The 13,673-nt window shown below is 41.5% G+C and overlaps 1 protein-coding gene across 2 annotated transcripts in view; it reads left to right on the forward strand.

Moving 5' to 3' along the window:
• lrp6 (low density lipoprotein receptor-related protein 6) overlaps positions 1–13,673 on the forward strand; it is a 72,512-nt gene that overhangs the window by 38,488 nt on the left and 20,351 nt on the right. For both annotated transcript variants that reach the window (XM_088644725.1, XM_088644726.1), the window contains exons 8-12: positions 7,463–7,679; positions 8,313–8,602; positions 9,025–9,251; positions 11,982–12,166; positions 12,934–13,260. In XM_088644725.1, coding sequence (XP_088500851.1) covers positions 7,463–7,679; positions 8,313–8,602; positions 9,025–9,251; positions 11,982–12,166; positions 12,934–13,260 — 1,246 coding nt within the window. The remainder of the gene's footprint in view (positions 1–7,462; positions 7,680–8,312; positions 8,603–9,024; positions 9,252–11,981; positions 12,167–12,933; positions 13,261–13,673) is intronic.

Here is a 13,673-nt window from a genome sequence, read left to right on the forward strand (position 1 = left end):
TGTCTAGTTAGAGAAATTATTATAAATCCAAAGATAATTAAATTGTATTGATCTGATTAGGCCAACTTAAAGCGCATGTACAGTTATTCATACAGTGTAGGTGTGACAGATTGCAATGTCGGGTGTAGTTGCACTCTCCTTGCCTCCTATTTCATTTAGAAGCGGCTTATAATACTAGAGCAATGTACCAAACATGTCTACATTTCTTATTATTACTCCCAGCCCCTCCTCCCTCTCCCAGCTTTTATCCACCAGTATTATCCCGTGTTATCCTGCAGCCCTGCGTTTTGTTGCCCCTGCTTTGGCATGTTCATTAAGCTGTGTGTCGGCGGCTCTGGCTGTGCCGCTCGCTCGGCCCCGAGGAGATAATGCGGCGGCGGCGGGGGTTAATGGCGAACAGCGGGGCCGTTCAGCGGGGCGCCTTTGTTCCCGGTTTATCTGGCCGCCTGCAGCAGGCAGCCGCACACGGCTAGCCTGGCAGCTGGCTTTGTCCGACAGCTCAGGCAGCACTTAGTGGCGTATCGGCTCGGCTGGAGAGCCCAGGCTGCGCTTTGTTCCGCCGGGCCTCCTGAGCACCGAGGCCTGTCGCTGCAGCGGGAAGAGCAGATACTCGTGACCCACACGCATGGGCCTCGCCGGTCACGCGGAAACCAGTCCATCCTGGTGGCAGTCGTAGTTAGCAGTCTGGAGCATTTTTACAGTCTCGTTATCTGTGTGTATGTATATCCTTCAAGGACCATACCCTTCTGTAGTTTTTATTGTACACCTGGGAGCTGCTGGCAACACCATTGCACAGCTTTGAAAAGGATTCATTTCCTTTTTTCCCTGACGGATGTTAATTATGGTGTCTAGCACTGTCTCTTCTGTGCATGATGCTTTTGATCTTCTTGATGAGCACACCTCTGGGTGTTGATGGCAAACAGCAAATTGTCCAGCAGAGTCTCTTCTAGTGATCCCTTTACTGAGGAGTCCTGCAGGATTCTTTCACTACTTAGACTATTGATTTTGAATGATTACAGTATATAGTTATCCCTTGCCCTTGTGATTGTTGTATAGTGTCCTACATTTTTCATGATAGATGATCGTACCATCCAGTGATGGTGATTTATAATTTATCCATAATATGTCCATCCGTTTTCTGACTGATCATCCAGTTCAGAGTCACACCCTCGAGAGGATGCCAACCCATCACAGGGCACACACACACGCACACAGTCACCAGGGTCGGCTTTCCCACAAGCCAGTTAAGCCACCAGTATGTCTTTGGACTGAGGGAGGAAACGGGAGCACCTGGAGGAAACTCCCAAAAATAAATCTATGCAGAGAGCACTTCAGGTCCAGAATTGAACTTGGGGCCCAGCACTGTGAAGCAGCAATGTATATAAAGATATGAACAATATCTTTATATACAGTAGTTAGTAAGCCATTGAAATGGTTCCTAAGCATATGAGAAAGGATGAAGAATCCGGTGTTGCTGAAAGTGATGTCTCTAGAAGATAGAATAAAAGTTCTAGATAAATGGCAAGGTCAGAGCAATAGTCTTTTTGTTAATTTGCTGTTAAGTAATCCACGATTCTCCCAATAAAATTGGAGCGCCTGTCACCAGTCATACTTGAATGGAAGACCAGATGCAGACAAAAGGCCTCAGAGTAGGCACGAGTATATAATTAAACAAGATGCTTGTAAATTCTCTTAGTTTTAAGTTCTGGAGAGGGAGACTCTGAAAAGTTTCTTGCTAGTGATTTTTTTTTAAAGATTTATTTTTACTGCATTTCAGTTTAGTATGGTGTTTGTGTTCATTTATTGGAAGTAATTTTTTTTTTGGGGGGTGGGGGGTTTTCATAGGTTTATCAATTTTGGTTCCCCTAACCCAATTCTGATTACCAACTGTGAACTTAAGTGAATGTGTTCAACACTATAGGACTGCAGTGTTAAAATTAGTCCAGCATTTAAGGTATGATGTTTTTCTGAGTGGTACAGCTTTTAAAATGAATTTTTACCCATCTATTATTCATTTAGTGATGATTTTTTCTAGTTTATTCCTTAAATTAGTATTACTAGTTCACTGCAAAATACAGCATTGTTTAGAGTTCAGGTGGGTAGCTGCATCAGCATGCGTAGGCTGAGTTTACTGTTTTTAATAACTTCATTGTTAGACTATTTTCTATATGAAATCTATTAGTCTGATTCTACATTTCATATACTACAACAGTACAATATCAAGTGGGTCTGGTATGTACTGCTTTCACTTAAGTAATAAGTTGTGAATATTAAGCCTGTTTAAGTACATAATATTCCTTGCGGAATGCCAGCACCTAATAAAACTGCTTTTATTTTTTTCATTTTGAGAACCACTCACACACAAAAGAGGTGCAGTTTTTTAAAACTGTTTTATGAAGTGAAATTTTGAAACGTTTCTGAAATAAGCACTGTTTAACATGCAGTTTTCTCTACTCATGAGACCACTGGAACCTATATGCTGGCAACCAAAAAAGCCAAGTTTATGAACTGCAGTAAAGACATCACAGTAAATTACTGGCTTTCAATGATATGAAATGTGTAGAACGACATTCAGGGTCTTGCTTATCTTGGCATAGAATTTTATCCTTTGGGATTCCATAGAGCCTGCAGGTCATTTGCAAGCTGCCTGCTTAAAATACTAAACTGGCTCCAGTGTTTCTGGCTGTTACCTCCCTGATTCTCCTGTACTTTTGTGCTTAAGCTGCTTTTCATTTTTTAAGTTGTCCCTCTGCACTGGGTTGCTGTCCTGCGAGATGCATTATTCAAGTGAACATTGGCTGTTTCATGAACATGAATGTGCCACTCGGAGCCTTTTAATTTGTCATAGTCAGTCCACATTCATGTTTTTCTTTCACTCTCCCAAACGCCAACACACATTTGAACTGTGACCAAGGCCTGCTGTGGGAACACGCCTCCTTATGGCTGTGGCTACTTAATCACAATTAAGTAGAACTGATGCTAGGATCTGTTTCTGTAATTACAAACTAAGAAAAGCTTCTATAATCTGGTTTGTTTTGCACTTTCAGTGTGTTACCATTCGTATGTGATGGTCCCTGGTGCAGTTACACTAGATATTCATTTGCCTATGGAATTGTGGGTAGGTTTGATTTTTTTTTTGAAAGCCTGAAATTTCCTGCCCTTATGTCTCTTGCAGAGCCCTCTTATAAAACATTTTAATATAAATTCTTGTCACAAAAAGGAGCAATGCAGTGTAAAAAGTCTGGTTTCCCTCTTTTTAAGGATGGTGAATTGAAGATGCCGAGTATTATATGTAATGGTGGCCATTACTGTACATTTGCAGGGGCTCTTTTTCAGTACAGGTATCGAAATTCATCTTGAGGCGAAGTCTCAGTGTTGGGTGGTTCATTTTTATGTGAAAAACTGTTTGAGGGGTATAGCGTGTTAAACCAGGAGTAGAAAGAAAAATAATCTACATGTGTTCACTGCCGCATAGTAAATTAGTTAATGTTCAGAATTCTCTGAAGATTTTGTTTTTGGCTTGGTAGTAACTGTCGTAGAGATCACAGTAGTAACTTGTAGCTTCTGACATTGTACGTCAAGAGAGAGTGTGTGATATATGTGATTTTGTTTTGCTGAGCATGTCTAGAACGTCCCCACAGCTGGAATTGTTGTAGGAGGTAATGCTTCTGGAGATCTGCCCAAGTCACCTGTGATGGACTCCATCCCACAGCCTCCCAATGGTATTTGGTGAAGAATTCTAGAAATATGCAGAATAACCCCTGCTCTTACTGCTGTGGCAGGATTCATGACAGCTGCAGCAGACCAGGAAAGGGAAGGAAGATGGTCTTGTAAAAAGGTTTTTGTTTAGTATATAACAGAGTTGGTTTTAAGGGACATTGGGGCTCAAAGATGGCAGCGAGTCTCTACTCAGGTTCTGTGATTCAAAAATCCCTCTTTTTACTGTGGAAGGGCTAAGACTAGCCTATTCACTGAGCCACAGGGGAGGAGCCCTGTGACATTGGCCTTGTTTGACTCTTGCACTGGTGTTGGTGCAGAACCCTGTTTATGATATATTCTAAAGCAAGAATACAGGATTTTCTACAGTATATCAACCTAGGGGAACTGATCTTAACTAGAACCTGGGGAAACCCGGTTCTGCCTGGATCAAGAAGAGTTCTGGTTCTCAAGATCACAGAATTAGCTCAGTATTGGCATTAAAATTGTGAAACGACTGTAAAGGGATTTATGAATCTTTTTACTTTTAATTTCCACTGTTAGCTTTCTCTTGTCCTAGGTTTCAGCCTTTTTTCAGCTTTGATTCAATTTACAGTCATTGTTCATATAAAAGCCACCGTCTGTAGAAGGTACAGATACTCTAGTGATGGTGTATGAGATTTCCTGCAGGATAACCAAGGTGCGAGATTCGTTCTCGGTGCATGAGACTTGAGAGCTATGCGCTTTATGTGCCATTGCAGCTCCTGGCTGGTATATTACTACAAAACTGTCTTACATTGTGGATTCTTTTGCAAATGTGGTCGGCGTACACGCATTTGTTGGGCTTGGCAGCGCCAAGTTTTAGCTAGGCGGTCCGTCTGGCCTGTATACACCTGAGGGGACACCCTGATGTATTATAACTCTACAGGAAGTAGCAGCATTTGAGTTCTTCAAGCCTGCTCACTTTTCCCCGGGTCTCTTTTTATCATGACAAATATCTGTTCAATACCAAACATATCCTTATTCGCTCCAGTTCCTTGACTCATTGTGTTCTGTTTGTGCTACTTGGCTGAGAGCCTGTGAGCTGTTGTGACTACAGTGACTACGGCTATTGGATTGTTGCAGTCACTACTGCTTGGTTTGCCGCAGGCTGTGGCAAAGCGCATCAGCGATGCCCTTATCTCCCTGTCGGTGTATTGGAAGACTTCTTCAGCGGTGCAGCAAGTTCTGTGGTGAAGGGGTTACAGCTGCATCTCCACCTGCGAGACTGCAGCCTGTCGCTACAGACTGTGGAGGGGGAGGCCTGGACAGGCCCCTGGGTCTCACAGCTCAGTGAGGTGGTGTTTGTGGTAAAGCCCACATCTGGTTCCTGTTGTAGACTGTACTCTAGTTGTGGTTTTCAATGTTTAGAATAGCCCCAGAATGTGAAACCCACACCACATTGTGGTTACAACTCCCAAACCATTGGAGACCTTCTGGCTGAAACTGTTTGGTTGAGGATGGAAACTTTATTAATATGTATATTGTTTTAAACCACATGAGATTAATATATTTAACAAATAGATTAAAGCCTCTCAAGTGACCTGAGAAAATGTGAATTCCCTGTGTAGTCATTTAAAGCCGAAGGTTGACCAGTCAGCACTGGCTGCTGAGTTTGCCCTAAGATGTTTCTTTACAGACTACTTCACATGCAGTATCAGTTGAAAAACCTGTGGCTGTTAACACCATGATTATTAATGGATTGTTTTTGTTCTTTGTTCTGTTTGCTGGTCTTTAAAATAATGTCCTAGATGGATACTGAAGAAGACTTTGTGCTTCTTCATGTTTGTAGCCATCTAGTATCTGTTTGTAACTTACAAGGAACTGTTACGTCGTGCAGCTTCTAGATAAATTCTATTTATGCAGTCTGGAAACAATAAAATGCAAACAAGGCAGCCAGCAATGCAAGCCAGAAAAGTTCCTGGAAACAAAACAAGTTTTCTGGAGTGTAGAATTTCATAAGTCCATAGAATTGGCAGCTCTGGTGGCTGGGAGCTAAGAAAAGGGAGAGGATTGTTGAACAAAAGGTTTTCATTGAACACGTCTGCTCCAAGAGTCTCTTGACACACCTGATGAGGTACACGAAGTTCATCTTATAAAGTGATCGCCCCTCACTATTTGCTAGTTTTATAAAGAGCAGTGTTTTTTTTTTTAGATTGAGCAATTGTTGGTCAGCATTTATGCTTGTTTTGACAGTCTAGTTTAGAAAATTTTAAATGTTTTTTTACTGACTGTTCACTGTAGTCAGTTTCATAAGCTGCTTCTGGGTTTTAGTGAGAATGCACTATATTGCTGAAAAAACTGTTTTCCAAAGATCCGTATGCCAGACAATCACTGCTTAAAATGCAGCCTTCAGAACAATATGAGGTGTTGGTAACTAGTGCTTTATTACTCCACCCATTTCTTTTATGATATGTTAAAGATATGCTCTGTAAAATATTAGTCATCCATGAGCCTTTGTATTTGAGTTGTTTTTGGGTGTTTTGTTTCCATTCCAAGACCATAGACCAGCAAGCTAAGGTGCTGGACCTTGGAAACTATCGCATAGTGAAAGTATGGAATAACAGTACCCTACCCTGGTAATCACTGCTAGGTGAGGTTAAAGGGAACATTGTATCAACAAGTGCTGTGTATCAGTTTGGAGATGGTAAATAGTTTAATTACAGCAGCTCCCCTGTTCGTGTAGTGTGCATGCATGCTCTCAAGATTAAAGTTTCCAAAGTGTATTTGTGATTGGAGTAAATGTGGTGGCCATATGTGCCCTTGTTTGTTTGCTCTTACAGATGTTCTTTATTAGAGCCACAGTAAGCTATAGCCAGGTTGCTGTGCTTTTTGCATTTCTCAGGCCATCTTGAAATCCATTTACAGTGTACTGCTGCTTTATGTTCTACTTTCCTGCATTATAACAATCGGGCAGGTTGTCTGCAAGAAAGAACAGCTGTCTTTATGGTGGCACTTTATTCATGACTTGCATGACTAATTTCTTAGTCTTTTATAAAAACTGGTAGATTTGTACAAAAATGCAGAACATGATGCAGGTAATGATTTAGTCATGAGCAAAGCATTGAATTTCAGAAGCTAATCAAAACCTGAGTACAGCACTTGGTCTGGAGACCATTCAAAATGAGGTTCTTTAAAAATAGCATTAGTGAACCAGTAGATGGTAGTGTTCCCTTTGTTCCATAAAATTAAATCTTTACCCCCCATTGTAGGCTTAATCCAGCTATATAATTTTCAATGGAGTCAGAAACTCAAGTTCTCTGTATTGCACAATAGTATTGATTCAGTAACATCTAATTATCCAGTAGAGCATGGTATAACATGGGTAGACCTAGTTTCATGACCAAATCCCATTCATATGCATGGAACATGGCCTGCTCGCTTTGTACTCAATCTCTGTGTATTCTGGACTCTTCCTTTATCATCCTGAAGTATAGATTGACAGACTATTATAACCATTGGAGAGAATCCCTGAATTTTATTTAGCTATGTGAGAAGTTTGCTTGTATTGCCTAAAGGGGTAAATTAGCTTTAGGATAGATGGATTCTAAATAACTTGTCCTGTGTTAAGACTGGAAGGGCTTAAAAATATTATATTTTTAATGACTGTAACTGACCTGCTGCTTTTCTAATTCTGACGCTTCCAGGTTTAATGGAGTATGTGTGATAGTCGCTCTATGAAATTGCCATTTGCTCTGACACAGGCCCCCTTCTTTCTCTGTGGCAGGTCATGAGCATGGACGCAACTGGCCGCAGAATCCTAGTGGAGGACAAGCTGCCCCACATCTTTGGCTTCACACTGCTGGGGGACTTCATCTACTGGACAGACTGGCAACGGCGAAGTATTGAACGCGTGCACAAGCGTACCGCAGAACGCGAGATCATCATTGACCAGCTGCCGGATCTGATGGGCCTGAAGGCTACAAATGTACACCAAATCATAGGTAAGAATCTGTTTCACTCGGGATGAGTCTTCTGCCCATTGCTCTCAGCATTGGTTAGCTCGCACATTACACTCCCATTTCGTGCGTCACAGGCACTTTTTCTCAAGCGTTGTAATGTATAAAAAGAGCTGTGTGATCAGGCTGAAGGGAGGTGAGGTGGAGAATCATTCACTTACCGCAAATATCTTATGATGAATTTGAATGCTGTCAGATTTCGAAATAGACCCCTATCCAAAGGAATGATTGGGAAAACGTGTTGGAGTGTCTGAGGCAACTTAAATTTAAGAGCTTAATTGCTATTCCACATTTTGTGCAGTTCTATGCTCACATTCAAAAAGTGCTTTAAATAAGTGAAGTTTGGAGAAAAAGGTACAAAAGGAAAACCAGATGGCTGTGTATAACAAAATCACTGAGGTTTTGAGATCAATTTGTTAATTAAAGAGGAGAGATGTCTGCAGTTTCCTTTTGATTTTAAAGTGAAATTAAAAAAAATACTTATTAATACTGGATTTATAAGGCATTGGACAGATACAACAGACAATAGAAATGAAAGGACCTTGGTTCGGTAATGGGAGCAGAAAGTCTTTGGCTGATGCCGACTAAAAGTTCACATGGTTTTCTCTTTCCTGCAAGGTACGAACCCCTGTGCTGATGAGAACGGGGGCTGCAGCCACCTCTGCTTGTACAAGCCCCAGGGCGTGCAGTGTGCGTGCCCCATTGGCCTGGAGCTCATCAGTGATATGAGCACCTGTATCGTCCCCGAAGCCTTTCTGCTGTTCTCGAGACATACTGACATTCGCCGCATCTCCCTGGAAACCAACAACAACAATGTAGCCATCCCCCTCACGGGAGTGAAGGAAGCCTCCGCTTTGGATTTCGATGTCACGGACAATCGCATCTACTGGACCGACATCACGCTGAAGGTGAGAGCAGCCTCCTCACTGCTGGAGCGGTGTGCCTGCAGCGCCGAGCTGTCAGGAATAATGGGCTCCCCAGAGACTCTGCCTAGAAAATAATTGATGGCTTATTTTTGTTTTCAGTTTTTCCACCAGAATAGACAGTTCTGCTGTTTTTTATTTTATTTTTTCTAAAGGGCTACATGCTGCCTTCCCTGCCACGTGTTGGTCAAAATGAATGTGCATTTGACGGGGAGCAATAGGACCCACGTCTTTACACATTAAAATCGACTGAATATTTTTTCAAATCTGCTTTGAGTCTATTAGGGGCTTGGTTTAGAACAGTGGCAGTCCTCTCATGTCGGCACGTTCTGGTGCTGCAGACATTGAATGAAGAGTCGCTTCCTTATTGCTGGCTTTGTTGTGGACTTTTTTGCTTTTATTTTCAGACCATCAGTCGGGCATTCATGAACGGCAGTGCCTTGGAGCATGTAGTGGAGTTTGGGCTGGACTACCCTGAGGGCATGGCAGTGGACTGGCTGGGTAAAAACCTGTACTGGGCCGATACCGGGACCAACCGCATCGAGGTAGCCAAGCTGGATGGGCAGCACCGGCAGGTCCTGGTGTGGAAGGACTTGGATAGCCCTAGGGCTCTGGCGTTGGACCCAGCAGAAGGGTGAGTGTTACAGGTGTGGTGATGCATCACTATACCTTATTTCAGTGCAAGTGTAATTTGCCAGTGCTTGACACTGAGGCCTGTTTTCTCCAGCTCATGTCACAGGTGGGCAGTGTTATGTTTGACCGTTAGATTGTGTTCCTCAAGATTACCCTAGGTAAGGTTAAAGATGTCTCATGACAAAAAGAAATAAACACTTAAAATGTAAAACACTGTTTGCCAGATACCACATGTAAAATCAGCAAAAACTTAAATCCTAATCTAATATTACTTCTTGACAACAGCTTCCTGTTGTAGAAATGAAGGAATGTGTTGGCTTTTCATTCACTTCTGCAAATAAATTTGAATTTCTTCCTCTCTTTTGAAGAGAGTTTTGGAGGAGGTGTCTGTACTGGTCTTGCAATGACCATTTATCCTTGTTGTTTTTGTGCCAATATGCGCTCATGTCGGACTAGTGGTTGGGTAAAGGCAGAGAACCACAGGGATTTTTGTATGCGAGACTTACTGTAACGTCACAAAGGGTGCCTCCTTCGTGTGTGGGCTCTTAGGGCTCAGAGCGTGAATTGAATCCCCGCCGATGGCTCTGACCGCAATTGCTACATGGGCTAAACAAATGGGCTTGGCGGGCCAGACGCTTGACACCCCTGCCTTAGATTTTGCAATGCAATTTTCCTGTCAGCAATATTCTTTGACTGTTTCCTCGTTGCGTGGCATCATTGGAGTATGGTTAAAACCTGCAAACCAGTTGTTTTTTGTGTCCATGTATAAACTCAAGCACGTCTTCTACCATGTGTGGTTTCTTGTTTTTGTCAGGAAGCAATAGAGGGGACAGGAGGGCTATCATTTATTACTGACATATCTCAACTTTTCATACTGCACTCATTACTTTATTGGTTAACAAGGCACAATTAGGAATGAAAAATGTTTTGCATTTTGCACAGTTTAAAAGTATAAATTGCGTATTGAAAGTGCATTAAGATTGGGATATTGCATTGGTTTGATGTTTTACATAATTCACCTAGTATGAAAGCGATTGCTTTGGCTCACAAATGTAAAAATGTTTAAAGTTGAGGAACTCTATGCCCATTTTCCTAAAATCAGCTTAATAAATAAAGGTAAGGATGCAGGATATTACTATTAGGTAGAGCAAACGTTAGGTTACCTTATACCTAACAGAACAGAAGTTCATAGAAGCCTTTTATTTCATTAGGTAGCAACAAAACTCTTCAGAGTGCAAAACCAGGAATTGATACAGTTAATGCATGGATATACTATGGGTAGCATTAGTATGAAGTAATTGACATTCTAATGATGGCTGGCCATTTTCTTTGTTTCATTCCTTCATCTATTTTAATTACAAAAGAACTTAGTTTGCAAATGAGAAGTGGTCTTTTAGCCCACTAAGTTCATGTGGGTGCTCTTTGTGAAGAGGTGAGAGGATTCTGAGCAGACATATTGTGAAGAAAGCCAGGACATTAGCTTCCTCAACAGGGGAGGCTACCTTGCTCCATACTCCGGCTATCCTTTGTGTAGAGAAGTATGTCCTGTTCTTTGTTTAAAAGTAACTTACCTTTTTAGGATTTTGAATACTTAAACAAACCCCTTCTTTTATCCTGTCAGGGTAGGATATTCCTTTAAGTACTATTGCAACTCATGATCCTTTAATACAAATGTTCTTTTCCTTCCATGTAATAAAGTGACTTATTGATCTGTATATTCTGAGCTTGGGTTAGTTTTATTACCCAGTTATGAGAGGTAATGAAATTTCTGAAGGCAGTATTCTGTTTCACTGGAGCAGTGGATAGGGCCCTAGTCTCAGCAGTGACTACTTTATCAGAAGAGTTCTAGTCACATACGTGGCCTTATAAATGGGTGCCAATGTAAGTCTTTGGCTGAAAGCATTAGCCAAATATATTTAGGTATGGTGGTGATGGGTCTGCAAGTCACATTTTTCGCTGAGAACTTAAAATGAGTTAATGGTAGCCAGAAAAAGCCTCAATTCCTGTATTTAAGCATAACATTTCTTAAATGACTGAAATTACTTCATGTGTTAAACTGGTGCTGCTGTGAGAGTGAAACATTAGGTAGGTAATTTATGAAGCTTTAACTTGCTGTATTCCTCTGTATCAATTTACAATTGATATTTCTATAGACGTATCCAGATGGGGAAAAGGGAACCTCTTGGCTCTCTAATTCTTTCGTCTTTTCTCATTTTAAAAGTTTAAACTTTGAGGTGTAAGGAACGTCGATCTTTTCACAGTCTGTATTGGCAGGCTTGGCTAAATTATCCCCAGTTTGGCAGAGCTCTTTTCGTATGGCAGCATAGAACAGTATTTGTACTCTGTCCTAATGTATAATTCTCAGAATGAGACATTGTCTGGATTTCATATCATACTAAATATTGGAAACATTAAAAAAACATTGTTTAGCTCTTTGTGGAAATCTGAGTTGAATAACTATATTCACAAATTTGTAAACTTTTTAACTTCTAAATTATTCCTCTTATCCTCTCCTGATTGCCCAACAGGATGACATCAGTGACATTTGTTATCTAAACAACTGACAACTTGAGGTGATATGAGTCAACAGCATTTCTTTTCTAGTCTCCAAAAGCTGAAGTAATTGGTTCCTAGCAAGCTCATCTGCTCCCAATGGCCTGTGCGAGTTGGCCTTTATCTTTGTAGTCTTTTTAGTGTGTGGTCTTGCAATGACTTTCTTTTGTCTTTCCAGTTTTATGTATTGGACAGAGTGGGGTGGAAAACCCAAAATTGACCGAGCTGCGATGGATGGAACTGGACGCATCACTCTTGTGCCGAATGTAGGACGAGCCAATGGCCTGACCATCGACTATGCCGAACGAAGACTTTACTGGACTGACCTGGACACCACACTCATTGAATCCTCCAACATGCTTGGTGAGTGTTTTTCTCTTATTCTCATTGATATTTTCTCAGACTTTTTTTATCACAGGAGTCTTCAGGGACAGTTGGAGATAATCCAAACAAAAATTTAGTCATTTAAATACATATACTGAGAATGTGAACTACCCATATAGAGCAAGGCAGTTCTTAAGAGTCTCTTCCAACCAATCAATATCAAACCATACACAAGTAATTTACTTGATACTGAACTCCACCTAACACACAATCATGTCTTCCATACTTTGCAGTGTTTTCCTGTATTTTCCTTATTACTGCAATATGTCAAAATAACTGAGGACTTTCAAATTTGTCATACAGCTGCATAAGTAGTTCTTTGCCTCTAAAAGTTGCCTGTGTGTAATTAAGATATCTAGTTACAAAAAAGATATAATGTTTAAATTTAGTTTCAATCCCACAGCGCCATGATATTTGGTGTCCTTTAAAACTGTTAAATGCCTCGTTTAAACAAAAAGCTTTTTTTCACTTAAATGTGGCATAAGATTTCTCCTGTAAAGCATTTTTGCAGCGTAATTTTAACTAGGATTGAGTCCAGCTATGAAAGGCCTAAAAATGATACTACTATTACTCTAATTCTAAGAATATGTCCCTGTTTGCAAGAAGTAGCAATTTAAAGTTAAAAAATAGCATTGGCTTAAGTATATCATTTGTGCCTAAAATAGACCATGTGCCATCCAGCTGGCTAATGTGTTTTTTTTCTTTCTGCGTGTGCTGTCCTTTTCTGTGTCTTTTAAATGGTGCAGGCCAGGAGCGCGAGGTCATTGCAGACGACCTGCCCCATCCGTTCGGCCTGACGCAGTACCAGGACTACATCTACTGGACTGACTGGAGCCAGCGCAGCATTGAGAGAGCCAACAAGACCAGTGGGCAGAACCGCACCATCATCCAGGGCCACCTGGACTATGTCATGGACATCCTGGTGTTTCACTCCTCCCGGCAGGGCGGCTGGAATGCCTGTGCCTCCACCAACGGGCACTGTTCCCACCTCTGCCTGGCTGTGCCAGTCAGTAGCTTTGTCTGCGGCTGCCCGGCTCACTACTCTCTTAATTCTGACAACAAGACCTGCAGCGGTGAGCGAGCTCTTTATAGCTGTTAATGCTTTTCCATCTACTGCTCCATATAGTAGCCACTGAAAGCAAGCATTTCTTAGCCTTATTGTGTGTATGGACCCACGGAGACTGCCACCCAAGTCCAGGACCCTTATCTTTTGATGGAGAGCTGGTGCTTGTTGCCTGTGTGGTGCGAGAGGCTTTCCAAAACCATTTCAATATAAGCATGATGCCGGTGCTGTCTTAGTGCTGCAGGGTTGTAAATGGTGGAACTCTATGCACTGGAAAATCTTTGTGTGCTGGGTTACTATACAGCTCGTGACTGATGTAGTTTGGACATAGTCCTTTGTGGACATGTACCACATGAGGGTTTCATAAGGAGCTTAGCAAACTCAGTCTCGACAGCTCAAACCCTTTTTCTACCATTGGTCACA

Source organism: Lepisosteus platostomus, chromosome 9 (assembly GCF_059453375.1).
Source record: "Lepisosteus platostomus isolate fLepPlt1 chromosome 9, fLepPlt1.hap1, whole genome shotgun sequence".
NCBI lineage: Eukaryota > Metazoa > Chordata > Actinopteri > Semionotiformes > Lepisosteidae > Lepisosteus > Lepisosteus platostomus.